Source organism: Ursus americanus, chromosome 8, assembly GCF_024610735.1.
Source record: "Ursus americanus isolate L20-20 chromosome 8, mUrsAme1.1.p, whole genome shotgun sequence".
Classification (NCBI taxonomy): Eukaryota; Metazoa; Chordata; class Mammalia; order Carnivora; family Ursidae; genus Ursus; species Ursus americanus.
In genome coordinates this window covers 51919640-51935572 of record NC_142134.1, presented here as the reverse complement: position 1 = coordinate 51935572, position 15933 = coordinate 51919640, and the positions used below count along the sequence as shown (strand labels likewise).

At 33.5% G+C, this 15933-nt stretch overlaps 1 protein-coding gene across 4 annotated transcripts in view; it reads right to left on the bottom strand.

Moving 5' to 3' along the window:
* PDS5A (PDS5 cohesin associated factor A) overlaps window positions 1-15933 on the bottom strand; it is a 145354-nt gene that overhangs the window by 71647 nt on the left and 57774 nt on the right. For all 4 annotated transcript variants that reach the window (XM_045815991.2, XM_045815993.2, XM_087864196.1 and 1 more), the window contains exons 5-10: window positions 15545-15642; window positions 10637-10763; window positions 8629-8709; window positions 6690-6830; window positions 3275-3390; window positions 438-532 (exon numbers count right to left, since the gene is read on the bottom strand). In XM_045815991.2, coding sequence (XP_045671947.2) covers window positions 438-532; window positions 3275-3390; window positions 6690-6830; window positions 8629-8709; window positions 10637-10763; window positions 15545-15642 — 658 coding nt within the window. The remainder of the gene's footprint in view (window positions 1-437; window positions 533-3274; window positions 3391-6689; window positions 6831-8628; window positions 8710-10636; window positions 10764-15544; window positions 15643-15933) is intronic.

The window sequence follows — 15933 nt, the reverse complement described above, 5'->3', positions numbered from 1 at the left end:
TTTTTTGTAAACAGCATTTTGATAAAAGCGTTTATTTGTCAATACCAAATAACTGGGTTCAAATGCTCAAGTTCAAATGTTCAAGTGAAGAATGAGAAATTCTAGTCTATTCTAGGAGATAACCACTTTCTGGGTTATTATTAGATTATGTTACTATATTTAATTATCACATAGGTATAATGATTTGTGGCCAAACCCAATGTCTACTTCCTCAAAGTATGATTTCCAAAAAATTCTAAAGGATTATAATATGAAGATTTCAAGTTTAATTTTATTGTATAAACATGAAATCATTTATCAGCCCAGGACTGATAAAAATCTGAAATAGTGCCAGAGTTAATTAAAACCTATTCAGATACTAAATTTAAGGTCAAAGGCCACAGCTAAAATGTATCTGTGTGATTACTCTCATATTTGTAATAAATCAGCCAGCTTACCTGTGAGATCCTTTGCTAAATCTGGGTGATTCATTAAACAGTGACTGGCAAATTTCACACTTTCTAATCTCACAGGAACGTGAATGTCATTAAATCTACATGGAAAAGGTTGCTAAAGATTAGTTGTAAGGCAAAATAATTATTTTCGAATAAGGTATACCTACATTACCTAAGTGCCCACAAACAACAGTTACTGATTAAAAAGTGTGTTATTTTATAATGACAATATGTTCTGAAGGGAGAAGATAAAAAGATACATATTTTCACAAAAACATATCTGAAAACAGAATGTTTACCATGCTAAAACAAAGTATAAACACATCCCCCAACCCAAACTACATACTTTGTAGAGCCCCAAGTTTAAGAGCCTAATTATGACACAAAACAAAAAATAAATATTTAAAACCTACAAAATCTACTTGAAAAAACTGTATAGGGGGAAAATACTGGAGGAATAAGAGTTTGCAAATCGGGGCGCCTGGGTGGCACAGCGGTTAAGCGTCTGCCTTTGGCTCAGGGCGTGATCCCGGCGTTATGGGATCGAGCCCCACATGAGGCTCCTCCGCTATGAGCCTGCTTTCCTCTCCCACTCCCCCTGCTTGTGTTCCTTCTCTTGCTGGCTGTCTCTATCTCTGTTGAATAAATAAATAAAATATTTGAAAAAAAAAACCAAAAAAACAAACAAAAGTATAAACACATCCCCCAGCCCAAACTACATACTTTGTAGAGCCCCAAATTTAAGAGCCTAATTATGACACAAAACAAAAAATAAATATTTAAAACCTACAAAATCTACTTGAAAAAACTGTATAGGGGGAAAATACTGGAGGAATAAGAGTTTGCAAATCGGGGCGCCTGGGTGGCACAGCGGTTAAGCGTCTGCCTTCGGCTCAGGGCATGATCCCAGCGTTATGGGATCGAGCCCCACATGAGGCTACTCCACTATGAGCCTGCTTCTTCCTCTCCCACTCCCCCTGCTTGTGTTCCCTCTCTCGCTGGCTGTCTCTGTCTCTGTCAAACAAATAAATAAAATCTTAAAAAAAAAAAAAGAGTTTGTAAATCATATGAGAGGCAGATCCAGAAGTTCAAAGGTAAGTTCATAAAATGCATGTGTCATAACTGCCTTACAATGAAAAAGTTTCGTAACCTGGGACAAACTTATATTAAAGTACTCTTTTAAAGGTCGAGTATATTGTAATAAATATGAAACACCACAGTAGATGCCAAACTGCACATAATAAAGGCAAACTTAGCAACTCTCAAATTTAAAATTTATTATGGGCAATTTAAAAAACAATTTATTATAAATCATCTGTTTTTAAATAGCAAGACATATTTTTTAAGTAATCTCATAAAATAACCAATTAAAGTTATATAATAAATGCCTTTCTTAAAAAAGATTTTATTTATTTATTTGAGAGAGAGAGAGAGAGAGCACAAGCAGGGGTGGGGCAGAAGGAGAGGGAGAAGCAGACTCCCCACTGAGCAGGGAGCCAGATACCCCAGCATCCCAGAATCATGACCTGATCGAAGGCAGATGCTTAACTGACTGAGTCACCCAGGTGCCCCAATAAATGTCTTAATAAATAAAAATAAAATAGACAAATCTTACTTTTTCTTAATTTCTTATGTAAAGATTAAAAGTACAGTAACTTAATAAATCTTGCATTTAGGATTTATAAATTTTCTAACAGAAAAATGAAAACATTATCATTTATGATCAATTCAATTACAAAGTATCAAAACACTGCTAAATAATTAAGGAAAATAATACAGTAAAACAGATACATTGGTAATACTTCTTTGTTTCAATGAATCGCTGATTATTAGAAATAATAGTGTACGTAAAATTATGAATATAAGAAGCCTCTTACAGTTGATTCAGTTTTTAGAAGTAATTGTTCTGCTATAAAAATTGTCGCAATCACAAGGACAGAATCATTCCTCTGTTTTTTGACAAGTATAGTTGCTTTATTCCCTCTATCCTAACTTCTCATAAAATCAAGTTTAATTTTTCAAAGTAGTCAGCATTTACAGACCTTCAAAATGGTCTGTTCTGAGCAAATTAAGATCGTCAGTGTCAGAGATTTCTCAAATTTTAAAATACAACTGACAAATCTAACTTGGGATTATTATAATGAATTTATTTTAAGAAAATTTCTAAGCCTACCTTCTGAATCAGTTGAACTAAACAACGATGAATCTAAAATGTTCTCCAGAATACTAACAGTAAAAACTGACTTTTCATGGTTTGAAGCAAAGAAACATGTAAATGGAATGCAAGAGGGAATTTGATAAATTTCACAGATTTTTCAACCTTACCATCAAGTTGAAAAGATCCTAATAATTCTAAGGTCTTGAGAAGGAACATTAAAAGTTATCTGAATGAATAGCAATGTCGTTTTCAATTTCAAAATCATACCATAATACCAAAATAGTTCATAACATACATCATTCAATTAGATAAGCTACAGACCTAAACATTAAACGCTAGTAAATGAATACACTGCTGGACTGAAGAATGGCATGGACTGGATCATCATGTCTTCAGTCTCATGATTTAAAAATCTTAAGACACAACATTCTCAGATGTTGCCTATCTATTTATTCTAATGACATTACTGCAGCACAGAAAGATTAAAAAGTGTTATGTGGTAAATAATAAGCATTCTTCATAAAAAATCTTATCTACAATTTGTTCTCCGAGAAAGACAGCAACACATACAAAAAAACACATATCAATAAAGTTTTGATATGTGTGGTTTTAATCAAATGGACTCTATTGACTGGCCTCCAAAACATAAAAGTTAGAATGCACAGAATTTATGTTCTCTTACCGTCCAAGAAAACACTGCCAAAGAGGACGATTCTGTGTTGCCAAATCAGAATCTTTAGAACCAAATAATTTAGCTAAAAGTCGAACAACAGCTAATCGCTCTTCTCCATCATTGCTCTAAGAAAAAAGACAAAATAAATGAAGCTAAGGTTTATTCATCAGATTACAGAAAACAACATGAATCATTCCTGAGAAGCTATAGCTTTATATTTCCGCTTAACAATGATGAGAACTATAAAATATCATATGTTCTCATTTACTATGTGAAAATTGATGTGATTCCATGTCAGATCATCTCGTTCTTTGTTCTTATTTCACACCCCCTCCAACAGCTAATTTATGCCTACTTCACTGCTTATTTGCAATCTACACATTGTAAAAATATGAAGATAATCATTCAAACATAACATTCCCTAAGAGTCTTAGAAAAAATTCTGCGAAGGGCAAAGCTGCAATAATTCCCACCCTATAAGTTTTCTTTTCTTTCTCTCTTTTTTTTAAGTAGGCTTCACACCCATTGTGGAGCCCAATGTGGGGCCTGAACTCACAACCCTGAGATCAAGAGTGCTTAACCGACTGAGCCACCCAGACACCCCCCATCCTAGTAAGTTTTCTTAAAAGAAATCTTTCCTGTCATTTGAGCTCCAACATAAACTCCTATCAATTAAGGTTTTGATATATGAAATTTTAATCAAGGATCCCCTAGGGGCGCCTGAGTGGCTCAGTTGGTTGGGTGTCTGCCTTCGGCTCAGGTCATGGTCTCAGGGTCCTGGGATCAAGCCCGTCAGGCTCCCTGCTCCATGGGGAGCCTGCTTCCTCCTCTCCCTTTGCCCTCCCCTGGCTTGTGCTCTGGCTCCCTCGCTCTCGCTCTATCTCAAATAAATAAACAAAATTGTAAAAAAAAAATTAAAAAAGGGGCGCCTGGGTGGCACAGCGGTTAAGCGTCTGCTTTTGGCTCAGGGCGTGATCCCGGTGATCTGGGATCGAGCCCCACATCAGGCTCTTCTGCTATGGGCCTGCTTCTTCCTCTCCCACTCCCCCTGCTGTGTTCCCTCTCTCGCTGGCTGTCTCTATCTCTGTCGAATAAATAAATAAAATCTTTAAAAAAAAAAATTAAAAAAAAAAATCCCCTGACTTACTGGAGAAAATAACACCAAAGAATGTCATGATTCAGGAAAACTCATTTTAATAGAAGAACAAGAACATTAAGATCTAAAAGATGTAAAAGATCGGCTAAACTGAACATTACAAAAAAAAGAAAATCAAAACTTAGTTTGAAATTGTTTTTTTGATAAAGGCCTCCAGTTTTCTTATCCTGAATCAATACATGCTATGAATTCTGTTTCAGTTTCACAAGTGATGCTACATCTTAATATAAATTTATTCTGAAACCATGTGGTGTGTGAAACTTTAAAAATCACACTCACTAGGAAAATAAAGACCGTAACAAAAAGCAATTGCTAATTTTTTCAAGCATTCATATGCAACGTGTGTCTAGAGTAATACCAGAAATCCAATAAAGAAATATTCACGGAAAAGACAGCAAGTTAAAAAAATGAAGAACATGGGATATGTTCTTTGTTATGACTAGCTTATCTTTCAGGAACAGGGGTTTTGTGGGTAAAACAGGCACACTTATCAAAGAGTAAAAACAAAAACTGTGTCAAGCTTTAACATTTGTAATTACAAAAATGATTTTCTTTGACAAAGTTTTTCTCAAGCAATGTGACAACAATGCAGATTAGGACCTTTTACTAAGTCCAATCAACTAACCAATGTGATTTATTTTTTTAAAGAAAAATCAGTCTATCTCTTAAATGTCAAAAACTAAAATAAGTGGAAGTTTTATTTTACTTGTAAGTGACTACTTCAGTGGCTTAGTGATTATTTCAAATGATATGACATTTTATATCTATTATTTTTAACTACTGAAACTGAGTGAAAACTTGCCCCCCCCTTTTAAAATTTTAAATATATTCCTTGGGTGAGGTTGGAATATGATTATATTGATGGTAAATTGACTTTGGTGCAAAAATCATTTGGTGTCTCTAAGGTGGTGTCTCCTTCAGTTTACTTTTAGTCCACACATAGAAACCTAGAAATCTAGTTCTTAATTCCTTCCCACCATCTATCATGGCAATCTTGTTTAAGGATTGAAGAGGTTTGACTTTTCACATTCAGACTCTTCTGAAGAGACTGAGAGAAAATATTTTAATGCCTTACACCCAGAAATAATTTGGTATGGAAACATTTTTAGGCTATTGTTAAAATAAACTCTTAATATTAAAAAATAAAACAAAAACCTTATTCTCCATATAATTTTTTCACAGAACGGACTTTCTTAGAAGCTTGGTACAATGTCCATTTATACTATAAATCACAAATATTTTTAATAAAGACAATATGGACAATTCTTTTTTTTTCTTTTTTTGGAGAAGAAGGGAGGGGGAGAGGGAGAGGGAGAAACTTAAGCAGGCTCCACACTCAGCACTTGTGTGTGGGGGGGAGGGCAAAGGAGAGAGGTAGAGAAGCAGACTCCCCACTAAGTGCAGAGCCCAATGGGGCTCAATCTCACAACCCTGAGATCATGACCTGAGCCAAAAGCACTAGGATGCTTAACACCAACTCAGTCACACAGCAGCCCCTAATATGGACAATTCTTAACCATCATGTATACAAGTTGAAAGAGTCTGAAAACTGGAGTTCTAATCTCATCTGTTTTAACTGTGCAACTGGGCAAAATATTTCATCTTATTCATCTCAAAAATCAAAACTATAATGTTGGTCCTAATTATACCACAGTTTTAGGATCAAATAACATACTGGATATAAAAAGCCTTTCACAAAGTCAAGAATATTAAGCAAATGTAAGCTGTTATCTCAGATAGTTCAACTGGGACAGGGGATCGAGTGTCAAGTTCTTCATATTTTTTGAGGAGTTATGAATCCCTTGTTTAGTTGGCTATAAAAAAATAACAATATGCCCCAAGTCATACAGTAAACTTTTTGTCCTTGATCTATACTATGGAAGGTTCATATAGTTAAAATCAAGACCCTTTGAGCACTCAGTTTGAAATCTTTTGATGTTCTAAAACATATCTACCTAATAATAAATACTATTTAATAACTATATTATAAGGGATAATGCCATTTTTCATATCTATTATTTGTGTCACTGTGTTTAACAGATATTTAACAACTAGGAGAGTTATAATTTTTCCATGTAATTCTATTACGCCCAGATGAGAGAGACTGTTTTACTGAAATAAAATGTGTATCTTAAGTAGATATAAAAAGATAAATTGAACCCATGTTCTATTCTTCTGTAAGAGAAAAACAATATTTATATCTTTTACAGTTATATATAAATTTTTCTCTCAAAGCTTAAAGAACTTATAAATTATAGTCAGTCCTACCTTTAGTTTGAATTCAAGCTGCGGCATGACAGACAATAATAAATGAGGATCTATTGCAAAAAGTTCCTGAATCAGATCAAATACATGTTCTGACAAATCACTTACTGATGATCTTCCCAGCACCAGGACTTGATTGAAAAACTAAAGGAGATATTAAACAAAAATAAAATATCCATTTCACTTAAAAACTTGGACAGATTTTTTTATAAACATGTCTACAAAAAGATTTAATTAGGCATTACATATACAACCGAAGGGGATGAAACAAAACATATTTCAGTTACTAATACATGACAGAACAGTCACTAAAACAGAACAAATCTCTAAATATCTAATTATGAATGTTAAAGGAAAAAAGGAATTCAGTTGTTAGTTTTTTTCCAAATTGAGAGGGTATTTCTAGGAATCTTCCATAAAAACAAAACAACTTTGATAGTTTATGTAATTCAATATAAAGAATTTTAGAGAGATATTTCCTTATAACAGAAAAATTTTAAAGTCTCAATCTTTTTGCCTTTTATTTAAGTCTGACTAATTTTGCCATGAGTTTAGTAATAAAGAGTATTTAAAGTTGGGGGTTAAAATATTTTTTAAATACCCAAAGATTTTGACTCAGAGTATCAAGAGAAAAAAAAAATGATGATACAAAAGCTAAGTGATAATTTAAAAGAATGCTAGGAAGAAACAAAGAGAATATCAAAAGCACAAATTAAAAGACACCTCTATTCCCTGCCAATACATATACACATATAGGAAAAAAATATTAACTTCTAAAAATGCTAAAGAGGCAGTTGCATATAACTGACATTAAGTATATATTTTTGGTAGTATCATCAAACAATATATTTCCTTTGAAAAGCAACATACATTAGAAGTTAGAAAATATTCATACTTACTATGCAGACCATGGGGGAAAAAATAGTTTTAACAAGATTAAAAAATACACATAAACAAAAATGATTATGCATAGAACACTAATTCTGGAAGGATATATTGAAAGTCTATTGGTAATGGTTATTTCTGAGAACTGAGAACAGGGTATTCAGAGTTGAAGAGAGACACTTTTCACTGTATATTCTTTTGTGAAAAGAAACTTTTCTTTTACCATGTTTAAATATTAATTTAGTAATATAAATAATACTAATAATTCACACCATTAATATACTCTCACTTGGGTTTTTATATGTGGAAAATAATTTAGCAATAGATAAATGCTACACTCAGAAAGATAATTATTAAAGGAAAACACTGAAAAAATCTAAATGCAAGATAATAAGGAAATGGTTAGGTAAATTATGGATATATGTCAATTCAAAGAAACATTTTATAGTCATTTATATTATAAATAAATAATTTCAAAATATAGAAACATAAATACAGACAATTCAAAATTTTATATAGAGTATGTGAAAAAATAGTTATGAATGTGAGCAGATGTGCAACAATGGAATGAACTGCTATATTAGGAAAAATTATAAATTACTTTTTATTCTAGATTACTTTATTGATCTTTTTAAGTAAATAAAAAAAGTACTCAATGAAGAAAAATATAACAGCTACTTAAGAGAGAAACAACAGAGTTCAGAGGAATGACCTAGAAAAATAAAGGTAAAGAAGAAAGGAGAAAGTGAAAGAGATCAGCATACTCAGGAGATAAAAAAGGTAAATATAAATAAAAGGCAGCAAAAGAGAGGTAGGAGTTGTAGACAAGTTTTTATAAAATATCATCTATCTTATGCCATTCAAAAATAATGTCAAAGCTTATATAGTTTTACTGCATTTGGTCACATCTAGATGTATCAGTTCTTTTACGTATTTGTTTTAAATAGATGAAACCATTTATAGGCTAAACAAAACTATATGTGAAAGGTCTCAATAAATTAATACAATGGATTAATAATTATACAATTATCGAATAAATACAAACAGAAATACATACATTGGCAATGCACGCCTCAATAGTTTGGACTGTCCTTTTCAATAAGACTTTTGCAAGGTCAAAGGACTGTTTATTTAAGTTCTGAAACACAATAAAAATATGCAAAGTTATAAATGAATTCATGAATTTATGAGACAGAACTATGATTAACACTATAATCTTCAAATCTCCAAACTATGAAGCAAAAAATAATCACTGAACTCCACTCAAGGTTTTACCCAATATTCTCTAGTCAAGTGGTCTTAAATGCAGAAGTTGCAAATAAATCAAAAATTAAAATATATTACACAGCCAAAAGCCAAACCCTTTATTTCGTTTAGTTTTATTAAACTGAAAATGGACCTAAGGCTTTGTGGGTTTGGTAACCAATTTGAACTACCAATTATACTGTATCCTAAATGAACACAGACACACACATAAACACACACACATCCTGTCTAATCCACCACCCTACATGCTTCATTGTCTAATCAATGTGTGATCGAAGAAAGAGTACACCTGGAAAGTTTTCCAAGAAAAATACTTGGTCAATTAGATAGTTTTGAAACACTGAATCTTGTTTTTGCTCCTCAAGATTCCCAGTGGACTATAACAAATTAAAGGGTCTGAGAAAGGCCATAGAAAAGACATATTCCACTTTTAAAAACTTGTTTGGAAATGGGTTTCTTGTTTTAAAGAGTACCTATCAGCATTTCTATACTTTGAAGTTTTGGACCAATGGAGATTCACTCACCAGCATCTTGCACCTCTCCCAGAAAGAGGCTAAGAAACCCTACACTCTAGGTGAGTAATAGGCAAACTTTTTATGCAAAGAGCCAGATGGTAATATTTTAGGCTTTTTGAGTCATACACAACTACATGATTCTGCTGTTGAGTGTGAAACAGCCACAGACAAAATGAAAATGAACGAGCATGGCTGTATTCAAAAAAACTTTGTTTACATAAACAGGTAGTGGACTAGATTTGGCCCACAAGCCATAGCTTCTTGACCCTTGCTCTAAGATTTTATTCCATTGGTAAAAATGATAGAATAACTCAAAATTAAGGCAACCTTCCTATTTCCTAAAACGGTATACAAATTTCCTAATCATAAAACTACTAAATAGAATATAAACACCAAATATGCTATCTATTCCTCTCAGTTTTTCCTCTTATTTTGCCTGACATGTAACCCTCCACCTTTGCCATACTCTCAAAATTTTGGCAAATTACAGATTCATTTGAATAAATAAAATGCATATTTGGAGGCAGAACAACTTCTAATTAACTGCATTATTAAATAAGTGTAATTAAATACACCTCTCATCTAACATCTGATAATAGGTCACTGAACCATTAGAGGAAAAGAGCAGGAGGGTAAACATCAACAATAAGGTAGGACTGAGTACGGCCCTAGTGGTAGAGCTTGTGGAAAGCTAAGTCCTTCAGCAGAGAGAAACAGAAAAAGGAAACAGGGAGAACTATACAGCTGTGAATCATCTCTTTCCCCTTAACATTAACCATACAGTTCATGCTTCTGCCCAAATCTTTTTCTGAAAATGCCCAAGAAAAAATGGATTCTGAGAAGAAATACAATTCCTATGTTCCACATCTGTGTTACAAAGGAGGAAATACATTTTCCTTCCCAAAAAAACCCCACCAAAACCCCCCCCAAAACAAAAAAAACCAAAACCCACCCCCAAAAAACCCCAGAACAAAAACCAAACACCTAACTAAAACAGTACTCTCCTAATTCCCACATTACATATAAGTGGTGAATGTGAAAGATTTCTGTTTTCCAGAAAATAGGAAGCACTTCACTGAATGAAAATCTATAATATATGATAATCAATAAATCTTCTAAAAACAGTAGCTTTTAAGACTAATGTGTGTTACACTATTTTATTGGGGCTAGAAAATGACAGTGGGAATAATTACATGAAACTGCAAATGGTAGAAAACAATTATTTTTCATATGTGTAGTACTATCTTTAAACATTAACCCTTAATATCTTCATACTATACAGACCTTATGTGCAGGAATGAGGTTAATAAGAATGGAGTCCAATAATTCTTGAGTAACTCCATCACCTTCCATGATGATAGAACTCATCAAGTCTAGCATGTGCATTTGTACCTTCTTGTTGTGGCTATTGCTAAAAAAAAAAAAAAAAAAAAAGAAAAGGGAAAAAAAACAGGCTTACAAAAAAGAAAATTATACTTCCCAGTTTAAAACAATTATCTCAGATACAAAAGAATTTTCACTTGAAGAAACTATACCAATTAATGGCAAAGAAATTTTGACTGCTCTATTTACTTTCTCGCTCTGACTATAACAACAGCTGTAAGGTATTGTAAAGTATTTTACAAAAGCAAAGACCTTTAAAATGAATTAAGTCACTACACAATTAGGATACAAAAGAGTGAGTTAAATTCTACCAAACAAAAATATCAACTTCAAAGAAAGGACATCTTTGCTTACATGTGCCCAGATTTTAAAAAGTGATAAAATTTTAAGTAAGAAAACAAAGAAAGGGGTGCCCGGGTGGCTTAGTCATTAAGCATCTGCCTTCAGCTCAGGCCATGATCCCAGAGTCCTGGGATGGAGCCCCGCATTGGGCTCCTTGCTCTGCTGGGAGCCTGCCTCTTCCTCTCCCACTCCCCCTGCTTGTGTTCCCTCTCTCGCTGCCTGTTTCTCTCTCTCTGTCAAATAAATAAATAAAATCTTTAAAAAAAAGAAAAAGAAAACAAAGAAAAAATACAAGATAATGAAAGCAGTTTTCCTTTTTATCCTTTTAGATCCTAATACATTCCCCAAAATAAAACTATAAACACCAAAAAAAAACCCTCAGCCAATACAAGTTATTTTTGCTATAATATCTTTGTCACTAGAGACTTAAGTTCACTAACACTGAAAATCAAAAAGTTTGATATAAAATGTTTATCAGAATTTATGACCAGAAGGTTCTGAAAATGTCACTGAGTATCTCACAAAGAATTTCAAACAAAATGAAAAATCAACGACGTATGAAGCCTAGAATCAGTTTTAGTCCTACTTCCTTAGCCAAGCCAGTGAAGAGTCAACTGTAGGCCTCCTTAATAAATATGTCTCTACTGCTGATCCAGTACTTACCTAAAAAGACTGGCTCTAAAACTGTTATAACTAGTAGAACATCTAGGCTTCTCTCCTGACTGCATCTTAACTAAAGACTTGAAATGTCCACTTTCACATTTATCAGATATATATGTAAAGACAAATCAAGAGAAATGATACAATTTAGTTATACTACAGATATAGGGACATAGAAAGGTTTAAATCAAGACAAAACTTTAACATCATTTACGTCTCTCTTAATTCTTAAAAAATTAACCTGAAATAAGTATAAGAGACCTGTTGAGTACTTGATGGTAAAATGCAAAGATGAAAATTTCTTAAGTTGGTGGAAAATTCTCACAGAGATACACTGTTACCACAACTTTTAGAAAGATACCTATTGCATGCCCTCTTCCAAATATCCTGTTTACTAAAGGCCAAGATCATGAAGGATCAACTATATAGTGTTAGGGGGAGTGTGTGTAAGGGTTAAAAAATAGAAATATTCAGCTTGATGCAAAAAAACTGAGGACTATTTAACTCTCAGACTCAAATATACTTGGGGATAGGAAAGAACCAAAGTGAAAAGAGACAAAAACAGACTTAAAATGATTTCCGCAGGTTCTAGTCAAGCAAGATACAATAACCAGGATATGACTTACCCTCCTACCTGAAACAACTAAAAGACTGAATAAAATATATGAAACGACAGTTTTCAGACACTGAACATCATGCACATGTTGCTGAGAGAGGGAAACATTTTCTAGGCTGCAGTGTGGGAAGGGAAGATACTGACAGAGCCTAGTGGTTTTCCTGCATCTGGAAAGACTAGAGTTTGCATGGCAGAAAATCAGAGGAGAGAGAGACCTATTCAGAGAGCAGGCTTGTAAAGATATCTCTGAGTCTTCAAGTGCTTACTTACTGATCAGCACATAGATGTGAGGAAATGTCTTGAGTGTGGGGAAGGCACCACCTGAAAGGAGTAGAGGGAATAATCCCTGGAACTTACAAAGGTCTTAGAATAGTGCATGTTTCAACCAAAGTGGAAAATGTCACAATTCATAGGGCATGTTGTAATCAGAATGGAAAATCCACATATCCAAAGTCAATGAGCCCCAAGCACAAGAAAAAGAAAGAAAACTCCATCGTGGTACATCATAATCAAATTGCTTAAAACCAGTAATGAAGAGAAAATCTTAAAAGTGGGTAGAGAAAAAAGATACATTATGTACAGAGGAAGGCAGATTAAAAATGACAAAAACTTTTCAATAGAAACAATGAAAACCAGAAGAAGATGGAGCAACATCTTTAAAAGTACCAAAAGAGAAAAAAAAACAAGAAAAAAGCCTATCAACCTAGAACTTTTAGCATGAAAGTTCACTTTCAAAAATGAAAGTGAAATAGAATAAAGACATTTTCAGACATATAAAACCAAAAGAATTCAATCAGCACCAGACCTGAACTATAGAAATGTTAAAGGAAGTCCTTCAGACTGAAGAAAAACACCACCACATAGAAATCTGCATCGACACAAAGAAATGGAGAACAAATGGTAAATGTGTCAGTAAATATAAATCAATGAGCTCCTCTTTCAAAAGCCAAGTCTTTTTTTTTTTTTAATTTATTTGTTTGAGAAAAAGAAAGAGAGCGCAAGAGAGCACGAACAGGGAGAGGGGCAGAAGGAGAGGGAGAGAATCCTCAAGCAGACTCCCTGCTGAGCAGGCAGCATGATGCAGGGTTCCATCTCCCTGAGATCATGACCTGGGCAAAAATCAAGAGCTGGCCACTCAACCAACTGAGCCATACAGGTGCCGTCAAATGGCAAGTTTTTTATTTACTCATAGCTCATTGTGAATTAATTAGATAATTAGGTCAACAATAAACTTAGATCTTTAGGTTCAGGAAATAAAAATATTAATGGATCAAAGAAAGGTGCGTATGTACAAGTAATTGTGAGAGGAAAGAAATATAATGGCAGAGTGGGAAGTGGACTTAAGTGGACAGTTGAGGTCAACAAGAGGGGCAGAATGATGACAATTTCAAGAGTTTTAAAATTTTCTGGTGATTTTAATTTTATAAGAAAAAGGGGCAAAAATGTGATAGAATACGAAAATGGCCACAAATTTTCTCATCTCTATATTCATATGCCTTTAAAATGCTGTTCCTCCAGAAAAATATGGAGTCTGTCTAACCAATCTCTGAATCTGGGCTTGACTATATGCCTTCCTCGGCCAATGAAACATAAGTAAACATGAAGTGAGCAGAGGTTTAAAAAGTGCTTGTGAGATAAAGCATGCTCTTTCTTGCTACTTTTGAAACCCATTCAGCATATGATGAGATCTGGGCTAGCCAGCTGGATGATGAGAGTGTGAGAGAGAGAGACACAGATGACCTAGTCGTCCTATTACCTCAGCCAACTGCCAGATGTCTTGCCAACTGACTGCAAATACAGGAGTCAGTCCAGCCCAGACAAAAAGAACTGCTAAACAGAATCATGAGTTAAATAAAATGGGGTCTATTTTAAGCCAGCAAGTTTGGGGTTGTTTTGTCATGCAGCAGAAGCTAACACAAAATATAAAGTTTATATATCTTTTTTTTTTTTTTTTTTTTTTATAAGCCTTCAGGTATTTACCATAGGAAGCTTTCTCTCTTGGAGTCTCTTTATAAGCTTCTATTTCTACACCAGTTCTTTCCTCTTAATTCCAGGTTAAATTCTATTCCTACCATTCTAAGGAAACGGAAAGCATGACAGCATAGTATTCATAAAAGATCTGCAGGAAACTCTAGAAGTGTGCTATCCAATATGGAAGCCATTAGCCAATAGCCACTTGGCCACTGAACACTTATAGTTTGGACAGAGCCACAAGTCGAAATAATCATGCTTCTGGGAGTATCTGGGTGGCTCAGTCAGTTAAGCATTGGACTCTTGATTTTGGCTCAAGTCATGATCTCAGCATCATGAGACTGAGCCCCACATCAGGCTCTGAGCTCAGTGGGGAGTCTGCTTGAGATCCTCTCTCTCCCTCTGCCCTTTCCCCTATTAGAATATGCGTGCCCATGCTCTCTCTCTTTAAAATAAATAAATCTTAAAAAAAAAATCTTAAAAATCTTTAAAAAGTCTTAAAAAAATTAATGCTTTGGATATTGTGGGATAAAGTATATTATTGAAATAAATTTCATTTGTTTCTTTTTAACCTTAATGTGGTTACTAGAAAATTTAAAATTTATGTGAGATATATTATGTTTGTATACTGTGCAATGCTGTAGAACACATCTCAGGATAATGCTTGGTTTACTATACAAAAAACCAAAACAGAATAAAACACAACAAAACACTGAACTGAAATCAGAATTTAGGCTCCCCTATTCAGTGATTTGTCCTTGGGCAAGCCACCACACTCCCTTTCCCTATGCATTAATTTCTCTATTTCTATAAAGAAAGAGCAATGCTTAAGGTTTTTTTTTTTCTAGCTTGAAAAGGAGAAGTCAGTGTGCTTAACCACTGAGGTACTATGATTTTCAGCACTCACTAATGATACTTCAAATACTTATAATTTCCACTTCATAATTTAGTATTTCATTATAGTATTTCATTACATAAGGTCCCACACCATTTGCTTTATAAGAGTTGACCAATATAATTGATACCTAACTTAAAATAGTGGTACAAGAACAAAGGCAGCTTGCAGACAACAGATTTGCTAATTTTCCTCTTCATGTCAAGTCTTCTAAGTAAAACATTCCATTATAAATCTAAAAGATCACAGTTATAGGCACAGTACACAATATTTCACTATGCATAGCAAGACAGAGACAAACAGAAATGAATAAAAAATAACTTACTTGATCACTGAGAAGAGAGTCCTAAAAAGCTGAATAAAAATTTCATTGCAATCTTCCAATTCGAAGCAGATGTTATAGGATTTAACCCAAGCTAAGTTCTTAAATAAATAAATAAATAAATAAATAAATAAATAAATAAATAACACTTGCACGGAATAGTTACACAAAAGCAAACTCATTACTATAATTTAATTTTTAGAATTACAAATCTGTAAAGGTCCAAATACATAAATTAAAGTTGTTACAGCTGTCATATACTGTGACCTTTAAAAAGACATGTATCTTGTTGGCATTAACTTACTCTAATGGAAAAACACTAAATTGTTAGAGATTAGTAGACATATATAAATACTAAATATAAGGAAGAGTGAAAATTACTTCAACTTAAT